Here is a 13752-nt window from a genome sequence, read left to right as displayed (position 1 = left end):
ATACGTTCGTGTAACATACTTGCGAATTTAACTCCAAAAAAAAAAGACTCGAGGGATGCGTTCGCACAACCTCAATCAAATTTTCTTAAATAAATAAACGAAGCGTTATTAATTGTGGACACGTTCGCGTGACATGATTTTTGACGCGCCAAAGGAAAAGAGTATACGTACGCGTAACTCAATTCTTTAATTACGAATAAATCAAGTGATTTAAATGCGGTAAAAAGATAATTGCACATAGGTTCTAAAATAAGTAATTAGACAATTTAAGTCGAGTATAAATTACTAAGCGGCCGTGCTAGAACCACGGAACCCGGGAATGCCTAACACCTTCTCCCGGGTTAACAGAATTCCTTACCCGGATTTTTTTCGCAAACTGTAGAACAGAGTCAAACTTCCTTGATTCGGGATTTCAACTGGTGACTTGAGACACCATAAATTATTCCAAGTGGCGATTCTGAAATAAATAAAATAATCTCGTTTCGATTGTCACTTAAATTGGAAAAACTCACTTATACTCCATTTCGGGTGTAAAAAAGAGTTGTGACAATATTGGAGACCAGAAGCTCTAACCTGCTACATCTTTCTTAACTCTTAAACAGATGCCATGCTATTTATATCCTCAAATACCCTGCTTGACAACCTTCTCCTTTGGTGCTTTTCAGTTCCAATCTCATGTAATACCACCCCTTTGTTTATCCTCTTGCCACTGAGGCTCAATATTTCAGAATTAACCTGTGGAGAGCTCAAAAGTCTTAAAAGTCCTCAACAATGAGCTGTACTTCGGGTATCAAAAAGGTTGACAGGTGATATAAAATATGGATTAAGATCCAAACCTATTCCACTTAAACATGATCACTCCATCAGAACCCACAAAACCTTGCTATCAAAATTCATCGGGAACAAACCCTTCTCCTAATTATACTTTTCTAGGACAGTTAGAAAATTATCCAAAAGTACTCTATATTTAAATATTTAAAAAAAAAAAAAAAAAAAAAAAAACCTCCCGCAGGAAAGATCCATTACTTAAGTATTATTTCATTTATGTTGATTAAACTCTAATTTTAATATAATAACATTCATGTAATCTCACCGTCTATCTGAATGAAATTTCTTCAATATTTAATCAATAATGATACACTGCCGCTTATGTATTTGGCAAATTATTCTGAAAATAGTTAAATAACATACAACTTAAATGCAAATTTTATACAAAATTTATACAATATGTCTTTTGTATATTTTGTATCTAATTTATACATAGTAAAAACAAATTTCATACAACTAATTATATATTATACAATTTATCTACAACTTTCACACATTATTTCTACCCAGTTAAATACAACTACAATAACATTCAACTTAAATACAAATTTAATACAAAATTTACACAATGTCTTTTGTATATTTGGTATCTGATTTATACATAGTAAAAATAAATTTCATACAACTAATTATATATTATACAACTTATCTACAATTTTCATACATTATTTCTACTCAGTTATATACAACTACAATATCATACAACTTAAATATAATTTTTATACAATGTTGTTCAACTTTCATACAATAGTTAAATAAATAAATAAAAAATATATAAACAACATAATACAATTTTTCCACAATTTCGTAAATAAAATGTGTATCATGTCTTCTTCTTCGAGTTTCAATATGAAATTAGCCAAAACCAAGTCTAATCTTCACCAAAACCCCTCAAAATTGAGATATAAATCCCAAACCATATTCCCTATTGTTTGCAACAACACCCAATCCAAACAAATAATGATTTTTGAAAACCCAAATTTGAATTCAAAGCTTTTTAATGGATGTCAATGGTGGAATTGTTGCTCTCTTTTCCTTTGCTTTACATTACTGAAATTAGGGATTGAGAGATAGAGAGAGACGTAGAGAGAATTCCCAATTCTTTGCAACAACATCCAATTCAAACAAATAATATTTTTTGAAAACCTAAATTCGAATTCAAAGCTTCAAAGCTTTTTAATGGTTGTCAATGGTAGAATTGTTACTCTCTTGTGCAAGATACATGGGGGAGAGAGGGGTGGGATGTGGAGAGAGAAACGTGGGGGGAGGGGGGAGTGGAAGAAACGTTAGAGTGATTTTAGGATATTAATTATTATCATTAATTCCCTTAAAATGTATATAAATGGTAATTATGTATATAAAATGTAATTATAGTAAAACTTGAGTAGGGAGGGTAATATAGTTTCATATAGCGTATAGGAATGTAAAAATTCCTAATTTTATCTCAGCGTATTTTCATATTTATCTAAGCTTAGGTGGCATAGCACCCAGAAAAGAACCGATTAACAGTAGGCCCAATGAATTTTACCTGACACAATAACGTAAAAATTGCACGGGGCGCCTATTTGGCCGCCCCCATTTAATCTATACCCATTTTTTTAAAAGTTTTAACTTGTACCCACTTTTTAAACAATTTCAGCCCCATTTCTCCTCCTCCTTCTCCTCCTCAAAGTTACATCCGCCCTCATTTATCTTCCTGTGATTATATCCCACGACAATTAATGCTTAAAGGACCATATTGGTCACAAGTATGATCAGGATGCATATTTTGGTTAAAAAAATAAATTCAAATCGACATTTTATTCTAATAATTAAAAGTTTCAAGATGATATGCGATACTATTTGACCTCTAACTGATCCAAGTCTTTGAGAAGTTTTATTGTGTGACTCACACAACTTACATTAGTTGTGTGAGACTCCTTTTTGTCTCATAAATTTGTGGACCCTAGTCTTACACTTCTGGGTCCACAAAAAATATGGGTCCACAAAACTATGAGACAAAAAGGATATCTCATACAACTAGTGTCAGTTGTATGAGACACAAAATAAAATTTTCTCAAGTCTTTGGGATATGAATTTGATTACTGTATGTCCTTTAAAAGACCACCTGAAACGAAGCAAGAAGATTTGAGCCTCATACTGTAGGCCTAGCAGGTACACAATGACCAACTGAATCCAAGAGGGTTAAGAAGGTACCAGATTCTGTCTGCGATTTCATTGACGAGTGTGATACAAGTTTGGTATCACTACTTTATCATTTACAGTAACTTTTCAACAGCCGATCACCTACTGGAGCTGAAGTTCGGCAGTTATAAAACAAAAACTTCAGCTCTAGAGCTGAAGTTCGTTAGTTACAAAACAAAAACTTCAGCTCTAGAGCTGAAGTTCCCCAGTTACAAAAACAAAAACTTCAGCTCTAGAGCTAAAGTTCGTCAGTTACAAACAAAAATTTCAGCTCTAGAGCTGAAGTTCGACAGTTACAAAACAAAAATTTCAGCTCTAGAGTTGAAGTTCGCTAGTTACAAAACAAAAACTTCAGCTCTAGAGCTGAAGTTCCCCAGTTACAAAAACAAAAACTTCAGCTCCAGCGCCAGTTACAAAACAAAAACTTCAGCATACTTCAGTCCCTCTACTAGAATACTGAAGTTTTGCGTGATTGCCTTTGCTACTTCAGCCCCGTATGCTGAAGTTACGCGAAAAAGTGGGTACACTTGCAATTTTTTTTGCAAAGCGGGCACAAGTTAAAACGTGACCCAAAAAGCGGGTATAGATGCAAATGCCCCCACATTAACACACTTTCCTACTCTTTAACTTAAAAACACGTTCATTTGTGACAAACGACCTGAAGCCACATCCATACAATCAAACCGCACTTGAATTTTGGTAGGGAAAAATTCATATTCGAATGCCTCCATCCATAGCCTTTTCATCTAACTTGTAGGACATTAATCGGAAGACTATGCATTCATAACAAGAACTTTCTTTAATCACTTTTTATGCTGGCTGCTATACTCATTAAAGTTGACAATTCATTCTTGGTTTAGAATTCTTTTCCATCTTTTAATTCTCCTCAATTGGTATCTTTTTGAGGGGAAAAAACCAAGTAGGTAAACTCAAAATGGTACAGAGCTTCTATCATTTAGAGTCAAATACAATCTTTATATTTTGAAGTATAACGGCAGTTTTTTTAAGCTTGTTCTAATCTAAAGGGTTAATACATGATTGTTATCCACGGTCTATGTATCAATTGCAACCGAGTCACTGACATATACTTTATTAGTAAGGAAGTTTTGTTTTTGAAAAAAATTTACTAAAAGGGAAAGTTTCACATGTATGGTATGCCTAGGACCCTGGGGTAAAAGTATAACATAAATATTCGAAAAAGACAATAGGAGAGTGTCATAGGGGTGTACATGGACCGGGTTAGTTCGTTTTTTATCAAAACCAGACCAAACCAACCATATCAGTTTGGCTTGGTTTGGTTTTGTCGGGTTTTTCGATTTTTTTTGTTACATGAATATTATTTCAATTTTACTTTATTAAATTTTTGACAAATAAATATATATTTAGTAAAAATTAAAAAATTTGACAAACATGTAATCTATTAAAGTATTCTTATGGGGAAATTATGGGGAAATTCTCTTAGTAACACATGATAGTTAATTTTTTAGTCGTCTGATAATAAATTTTCGTTGATGTATTCTTTCAAAGTTAACCGAATTTAATAATTGATCATAAAAATCAATATGATACCTAAATAATGATATGTGCTATTTAATTTTAAATTATTGAAATACCACTTCAAATTCGAAAAAGATATAAGAATTTAATAGATCTTGACATATGAATATGGAAGAACAAAGAGATTGACCCATTTCAGTAACACTTGATAAGAAAGTGATCATACAACCCACTATTTAAAGTTAATAAAAAAGAGCACTTCATATTTAACTAAATATTATATCCCATAAGAGAATCGCAAATATTTTTAGATTTTTTTTAAATCTATAAAAAGATCTTAAAGTATATATAAAAATTATATATTTATATGTTGGTTTGGTTCGATTTTTTTTTACTCAACAAAATAAACCAAACCTAATTGAGTTTTTTAATCGGTTTGATTTGACTTTTCACTTTAATGCGATTTTTTAGTTCGGTTTGTACACACCTAGAAAAGTTCATGAAAAAAAGGTGTAACAAGGGATTAAGCTATTGAGCCGAGAAACTTTGGTAACTTGTTGATTACTTTAACTTTCATTATATTGGTCAGTTTCTTACCTTGTAATTACTTCCCCTAAAAATTAAAAATTAAAAATTAAAAATTAAAAAGAGCTGTTCAGCGCGATTTTGCTAAACCTAAATGGCTTTAAGCCAAAAAAACTACTTCATCATGATGTTTACTTAGTACCCACCAAGTTTGGATAAGATCGCGTAAAGGAAATGATTGTTCTATAAGAAATTGATTTAATCAACTTGTTTATTTACAAGATTACAGGAATATTTGCTTACAAATATTGAGTTCAAGTTCTATATATTAGTAATATAAGAATATTTACTAATTATGCCATTTATAAAGTTACCATAAATAAATTTTTAATTAATAACCTTAAAAAAATGATAGCTTATCAAATATATTGATTAAAACTATACCAATAGTGTAAAAAAATTTATACACTGCCATTGCATATAATTTTAATCCTATATAAACATTATGGCAAAAAAACACGAACTTTTAAACAACCTTTTCGAAACTGAATAAACGGCAGGGATAATATTGTATGGGATAAAATTGATGAATGATAGGTGGGTGCTCGTCGAGTCATGGCAGTAAAGACACGTAGGATATGAGTCAGCAAATAGCGGCACCGGTTACGAGCATGTTGTAGACAATAAATTGCATCAAGAAAATAAAATCAGGACCAAAAAATATCGCAACAATCGTAGTATTTTATTTCGAATATTTGAGTGTTACAATCTCTATGGATCCTCTGATTCTACTTTTCAATAGTAAATAAATTCAAGGGCGCGCCTTTGAGCTTGATCTTGAATCTATATTTGTTTCCACGAAACGATGATCTTGTTCTTGAGCTTGAGCTTGGGCATGATTGCTTGAACTTGACCTTGATTCGTTCTTGAGCTTGAACTTGACCTTGATTCGTTCTTGAGCTTGAACTTGAACTTGAACTTGAACTTGATTGCTTGGATCTTGAAACTTGTAGAGAAATTTGCGGCGTTTGATCCACGAGCTCTCTCTTGCTTCTTGTTATAACTTCTAGTGTCTTTTCTGAGTTATGAAGATCCCTATTTATAGTTGTGGAAGAGAAGAGTTATGATAAGAACAAACTCTTTCCGACCAATCAAATTGAAGTGTGACATGGCCGCATTTGATTGGCCAGAACATGTCACTTGCACACGTGGTGCGATTTCATTGGCCTTTTAGTGTGACTTGGCATGCCTTGTCATTTTGACACGTGGCATAATCCTATCTGCTTTTCTGTTTGACTTGGCGCGCCACGTCATTTGACACGTGGCACCAAACTGGGTTTCTAGGAAGATGACATTTTTGCCCTAATGAAGTGGGCTCATCACTTTAGCTCAATTAAATGGGCTAGCCCAATGGATTAAGACTTATTTATTCAATCCGTATATGTTGGACCTATATAATTAATTCATGGGATTTTTACCTATCTATACCATATATCAAATCTTATTACCAAAAATGTTCATAATTTGTTATTTACCCGTTTAGTCCACACTTTTACTACAAATTATATACCAATCCAAAAATAGGTAGATTTTGCCATAAAAAAGCCCTAAAATGAAGGCACCAGATCTGATGTGATTATGTCAACGATTTTATTCGAATTTTGAAACTGAAGGAAATCTCTCTTCCTGATGAAGGCACCAGATCTGATGAAGGCACCAGTTGCGTAATTCTCTCCTTCCTCAACAGAAAGAGATCTCTCTTCTCTCACTCAACTACAATTCTCAAAAAACGCAAGCTACTGAAGCTCAGTAATCAAATTGCTTTTACTAATTCTACAACGCAATACAAATTGTAGAATACAAAATTGCTCTTCGTCGATATCAGTACTCAAATTGTCGAAACTATATTTGTTCTTCGTCTTTTTTCCTATCAACTACACAAAATCATGTCAAAAATCCCAATAATGCTGAAATCGAATGGTAATTGGGATAACTATGGCATATTTAGAGATTTTGAAGTTGATTCCATTGTGGTAGATGATAATGCAAGCTACGGAATTCTCAGTTCTACAATTGCAGAACAATTATCAATTGATACATCGGATAAAATTATAGAAATCAAATACATTGTGAACGAGAATTGTCCTCCAATGGAGATTAGGAATGATATGGGGGTTCGTGTGTACATGGAAACCAAAAAGGAGAATAAAAACTTAGGTTTGTATCCTTTATGTATAAGCGTAAGAGATTTCAATATGGAATTGGCAATCAACAATGAAAGCACCAGTGCAGGTATGTTTGATTCGACATTGTAGAGAGTTATGGTGTTACTATGTTATCTACAATATTACTACAATTACCTACAATTAAACTACAAAGCTCACATAGTACTGAAAAGGATAAAGCAATGTTGCTTTCAAAATTATCTACATAGAAACTACATTTATGAATTTATTGTTTGCAGGTTCGTCTGGATTCCTAAACTTACTTGAATTTCCATCCTCACCAGCTATAGAGGAATATCAAAGTGAAATAATAACTGAATCTACGCAAACATATATTGAAGAAGGACAAGTTTATCAGGACAAGCAAACAGTAGCTGCTGCAATAAAGAATTATTCAGTGATGCACAAGTTCCAGTTCAGAGTAAAAAGATCTAGTCATAGAAGGTATGTAGTTATTTGTGGATAATATATCAGCAAAATCAGTGTATGATTGAAGATAGGTGGGTTTTATAAATTGTAGTTAAATTGTAGTCAGTTTGTAGTTAATTGTAGTTTTTCATAAATTTGTGTAAATATTATATTTCTTTTGTAGCTACTGGCTTATATGTGTTGCTGAAAGTTGTAAATGGCATTTCAAGGCAACGTCAATTAATGATTCGGCAATGTTCAAGATAAGAAGTTTCAGCCGACAACACACATGTTGCCTAATGGACGAAACATTCATACAGCGCAAACGTACTGCAGCAGTACTTGGTAGCATGGTCGTTCCAAAGTATTGTGATCCTAAGACTGTTTACACACCAAAGGACATACAAACTGACATGTTATCCGAACATGGACTGAACCTAAGCTACATGCAAGCATGGAGAGCAAAGGAAAAAGCTTTACAGTTTTTGAGAGGGAATCCGTGTGACTCCTACAACAAATTACCCAAATATTTTTATATTCTTGAGAAGAATTATCCTTGTTCTGTTGTTAAATTGAAAAAGGCAGCAGATGATTGCTTCTTATACGCATTTGTTGCTCTTTGTACATCAATAAATGGTTGGCAACATTGTAGGCCGGTAGTAGTGGTTGATAGGACATTCTTAAAGTCAGCCTACAGGGGGATTATGCTGACATCAAGCACCATGGATGCAGCAGGTAAATAATGGAATAATTTTGTACTTATTTTGTAGACAGTCTTTAAAATGCAGTTAAATTGTAGTTATGTTGTAGTTATTTTGTAGTTATATAAAATAATGTAGTTAACTTGTCTATATTCTCAATATATATTGTAGTTGTTATTTAATCATATTTTATGTCTAAAAAATGTAGGTACTATTTTGCCCTTGGCATATGTTGTGGTTGATTCTGAAAACGACGCGTCTTGGAAGTGGTTCTTTGAGAAATTCAAGGAGGCATATGGTGAAAGACCTTAAATGTGTGTTGTTTCAGATAGGCATGAGAGTATACTGAAGGCAACATCAGTTGTCTATCTGGGCATGGCACACTACTCTTGCATGTGGCATATATGGACAAATATAAGGTCAAAATTCAAGAAGGGACATCTACAATTACATGAATTGTACTTTGCTACAGCACGGTCATACACTCTGGATGAATTTAATGAAAGGATGTTGAAGATTGAAGAGGTAAACCTGCGTGTAAAGTCTTACCTATATGATATTGGCTATCATAGATGGTCAAGAGTACATGCAACGGTGAATAGAACTTTTACTATGACGTCAAACATTGCCGAGTCGTTGAATGCTGTAACAAAAGATGCAAGAGAGCTGCCAATATTTGATATATTTGAGTATATGAGGACTCTTCTTGAACGTTGGACAAAAGAAAAGTTATCGAAGGCAAAGGGTACTTTCACATACCTTGGTCACAAATACAACAAAGAATTGGAAGACAACAGTACATTATCTCAGAAACTAAGGGTAAGATATTTTTTTTGGTGCAGTAGAATCAAAAAAGTACTAGCTGCAGTGTTTCCAGATTGTAGTTAAACTGTAGTCAAATTGTCGGTAATAATAGTTTGTAGATGAGCTGTAACATATTTGTTGCTGATTTGTAGGTAAATTGTTGATAATCCATTTTAATGATTGATGTATTATTATTTATGTTTGGTCTTCAATTGTAGGTGAGAGCTTCAACAGATCATATACATACTGTGTTAGATGGTGTGAAGCGGTACATTGTGTGTCTAGAAAATAAGAAATGTAGCTGTGGACAATTCCAACTTGATGAACTTCCATATGCGCATGCTTTGGCAGCATTAAGGCATAGGAATGAAACATACGAAAACTATTGCTCTCCGTATTACACAAGGAAGAGCCTTCTGCTTACCTATGAAATGCCAGTAAATCCTCTTCCTGATGAAGGCAAATGGGATGTGCCACAACATATTTTGGATGAGGTAGTAAAGCCACCGGCGGGAGATAAAAGGCAGCCAGGGAGACCTCACAAGGAAAGATATAAAACATTTGATGAAATAAAGTCAAAGAAATACAAGGTGTCATGTGGCAATTGTGGAGGTGAAGGGCATAACAAAAGAACTTGCAAGAATGCGCCGAAAAAGAAATGAATATAATGTAGTTAGAATAGTTATTCAAAATAAATGTTAGTGAGCTCAAATTATCGGATTTTCTTGTGTAATTGTTTAAGTTTTTTAAGATGAATAAGAAGTATAAACATCAATTTGTGTATCTGCACTATTTATATTTTTATGTATTCTGTCAAGCATCTAAAGTTGTCTTTTTTTTATAGAATAGTTAAACTTTAATATTTACTGTATACAAAAAAACTGATATTAATAAAGAATGCATTCAACGTAAATTGTATCCAGATTGTAGTGAATATGTAGTTTAACTGTGTTAGAACTGTAGTCCTGTTATTCATATGTAGAGGAGTTGTAGTTAAAATGTAGTTTAACGTAGTTTAAATGTAGATAAATTGAATTTTTTTGATAAACCTTGTTGATAAAAGATGGTTAAATTATTTATATGATTCCTGTATTTATTTTATATTTATGTTGTGTAACAAATGACAGTTATATACAGATATTACTTGGCACTTGAAGGTATTTATAAAAATAACTTGAAGATTAAAGTCAAATTGTAAGACAAAGTTGTTGCTGTAAAAATGTAATCAGAGTACTCGAGTATAATGTAATCAACAAAAAGTATTGTAGAAAACCAAAACGACATATTTCCTACATTGTTTTCCAATTCAACTACCAAATTTCACAGACCAAACTAGGAACACAATAGTCTATTTCTTCTTTCGTTGCACTCTAGTCCTCTCGTTTTTTGCCGGAGCACCCTTCCTCCTTGCTAGCCTGCCAGTAACCTCACTCTCACTGATTGACCCATCTTCTAGCTTCTTTGTTGCATAGTCCCACAGTAGAGCTCCATAGCGTCTACGGTGTTTCTCAATATCAGAAAGATCTTCCTTTGGGATTTCCAAATCTCCAAGGCTAACATACTCCGCAAATGCAGCCACAAATACACCACAATCGCTGCATAAGATGAGAATTTTTCATTATATAACAAATGATTAAAATTAAATAATTAAACATATAGAAAGGGAGATTATTTTTTTACACTGAGCCTTCCTTTTGTTGTAGAATCTCAGCAACCATCCATTGTATGTTGAGAGGGTCCGTAACTGGTTTCTCGATGTATGCCTTTGTGGTCTTGAAGTCAATGTCTTTACGTTTACCATAGAAACCAGTGCATGACAAATACAGAGGGATAATGATTGAAAACTTGTCAACCAATGTCTCAACTATTTTATGACGGTTTGCTCTCACCATGGAATCATAAACATAAAGTTGTTTGTCCTTTATGTCAAAAACTAGCAACAACCAATGGAAGTTCTCTACAAGGTTCACAGGTATGAGCACATAGTCAACAAGATCCCAGGCAACATTAGCAAGAATTCTGTACCCAAGAATATATCCTCCAACATCATCCTCGGGTTTAACAACCGAATACCTTTGTTCCGGTGGAGAACTTATGAACTTGTCATAGATTCTTTCAATCTTTGTCTTGAACAAGCAATCGGTGGTTGTGAACCTAGTATTATTGTTGGGGCCATATTTGCCTCTTTTTCGCAGATAATACATAATAACATCAATGTGCTGCCAAAATAGAATAAACATATACAATAAGCTACGGTGTAACCACACTTGTCTACAAAACAGCTACAGATTAACTACAATTTGAATTTATTAAAAACTCTAACAGATTGCTGCAAATTAGCTACACTATAACTACAGAAATATAACAGTTAGTCCAAGTACCTCACAAAATGTAATTTAATTGTAGTTTGTGTAAACCATAGTGAACAAGTACTATATGTACAATTGACCCATCAAACTACAAAACAACTACACATTAACTATATTTATGCACTGTCTACATTTATTCACTATACATAGGAACAAATGAAACATACCACCTAACTTAAGGTCCCAATAATCAGCAAGTTCAACCTACAGTTAATATTAATAGGCACAATCACAAGCTCTACAATATTACTACAAGGTAATTACAGTTGTGGTACACAGAGATTCCAAGTCAGTCAAAAGTACCAAAATTCCAGTTTGTACATACAATCATCATCACATATGATACATAAGGTGCATAAAAAGCAAAATTTCACAGCTGAGACATAAATATAGTAACATATATATGTTGTCTACAATATTATTACAATTACACATCATAGCTGAAAAATAAACTACAATTACACTACACAGCTGAAGACAAAACAGATATTGTGAATGATTCTGTTCTTTATACTTACTGTGTTATTGATGACTTGTCCGGGGTGAGCAAGGGCATAAAACCAGTCCTTCTTATCAATCTTTTCACAACCAAAATCCAACCAAGGCTTGATTTGGTTATCCTTCTTGGAAAAGTAATATTTCCTCCTATAATAACAAAAAAATATCAAATACAAAAAATTGACAAAATGAATTACAATTTTAAAGTATAAAATGGTGAACAGACAGTGTAAAATGAAGCATTCATACCTCCTAGATACTTTATCACTACGAATGTATAACCAGTTGGTGAACCTTTCTGTCAATTCAGGATCTACATTTTCACCTATGACACTTGTGAAGGGGTGCTTGAGGTAAAAAAAATTTAGGTCCAACAGATGTGCTGCCTCCAGAACTATACAAAGATGTGAAAGGTGATCGTGCATGTTTTCCCGGTTGCCTGGTTCTACCGGGATGAACAGGGGTTGATTCATCTGGTATGGGCTCGCCATACATGACCAACTGTGATAAGTTTTCTGGCAGCTCAAAGTCATCCAATGTCAAACCTTTGTTGTCAATGCCTTCAGGAACAACTTTTTTATCAATGCCTTCAGGAACAACTTCAGTCACAGTCACACCGTGAATTGGCGACTGTGGAACTTCACCTTCTGTAGATAAGTGTAGATCTATGTAGTTATGAACAGTATTATGGAGTTATAGAGAATATAGAGAATATATTACCTGCTTGTTGTGCCTCAGCTACTTCATCAATTACTGGTTCTTCCTCAATATTTTCTTGTAGATGTTCTGCTGAAACTTCAGCTTGAATGAATAATTAGAAATGAGAATTGTAGATATATGTAGGAATATGTAGTTAAGGTGTAAATTATTAAAATTTTGCATAAAAACCTTATTGTAATGAAGGAATGGTTCTGTACCTGCTTTATATGCCTCAGCTGCTTCTTGGAAGTCAGGATATAAGTCAACATATGGTTGAAAATGTTCTAGAGAAATTGTAGCTGCAACATATAGTGAAAAAGTGATTAGTATAATTAAATAATGTTGTCTTGAAATTTGTAGATATGTATGTAGGAATTTTGTAGATACCTGTATTGCTTGTGCTTCCATGCAGTTGATCACCAGCATTGAACTGGAATTGCTGGTTGTTCTCTCCTTGATGTTGGTAATTATTTTTTGTTAAACTACCAGCAAACTACAATTTTGGGGAATATTTGAGACTACTTTATTCATATGTCTTAATTAGTCTTAGTACAAAATTATATGTAAATTCTTACCTTTGACTCATCCAAATTAAACCTCTTGTTTATCACATTCATAACACTCTTCAAAGATTGATCTATGAACTCTCGAAGGCTTGAGAGTTCCTAAAAACAGCCTTCCTAAAAGCATCTAACTTTCCATCAACCTAAAATTAAATATATAATTAGTTAGTAATCTTATTCTAACTGCTATAGTTACACTACAATTCAACAAACTATAATTGTTATAGATTTATACCACAAATTAACTACAATGTATAACATACTATAATTGTTATGTAATGAAGTCAAAATATAGCAAATTATGTCAATATATTGTAGTTATTCATAATACCTGCACAATCCACTTTTCCAACTTCCTGAGCTTGCTACTGACAGATTCAATGTCCTCTTGACAATCTGTATATTTGGGTTCAAATGATGGAGAAGCAGCAGTTGGAACATGTGATGGTTG

General features: G+C 33.2%; 1 protein-coding gene and 1 long non-coding RNA gene across 2 annotated transcripts; one reads left to right on the top strand and one right to left on the bottom strand.

Moving 5' to 3' along the window:
* The first annotated feature begins 8680 nt into the window (after positions 1 to 8680).
* LOC142163152 (uncharacterized) lies at positions 8681 to 9834 on the top strand. The gene is made up of 2 exons (XM_075220408.1): positions 8681 to 9187; positions 9391 to 9834. Exons 1-2 carry the CDS (start codon positions 8681 to 8683, stop codon positions 9832 to 9834), a joined length of 951 nt encoding a protein of 316 aa, XP_075076509.1.
* Positions 9835 to 12079: 2245 nt separating this feature from the next.
* Positions 12080 to 12812, bottom strand: LOC142163573 (uncharacterized). The gene is made up of 3 exons (XR_012694523.1): positions 12760 to 12812; positions 12289 to 12686; positions 12080 to 12186 (listed from the first exon to the last, which is right to left on the bottom strand). It is a non-coding gene; the product is annotated as an uncharacterized LOC142163573 (long non-coding RNA).
* Positions 12813 to 13752: the final 940 nt, after the last annotated feature.

Source organism: Nicotiana tabacum, chromosome 8 (genome assembly GCF_000715075.1).
Source record: "Nicotiana tabacum cultivar K326 chromosome 8, ASM71507v2, whole genome shotgun sequence".
In the NCBI taxonomy this organism is placed as follows: Eukaryota; Viridiplantae; Streptophyta; class Magnoliopsida; order Solanales; family Solanaceae; genus Nicotiana; species Nicotiana tabacum.
This window is presented reverse-complemented; position numbering and strand designations above follow the sequence as displayed.

Excerpts from the sequence above, each read along its gene's own strand:
- LOC142163152 (XM_075220408.1), top strand. The coding sequence starts at position 8,681 with ATGTGTGTTGTTTCAGATAGGCATGAGAGTATACTGAAGGCAACATCA. Across the intron at positions 9,188-9,390 it reads CATTATCTCAGAAACTAAGG|GTGAGAGCTTCAACAGATCA; the intron begins GTAAGATATTTT and ends CTTCAATTGTAG.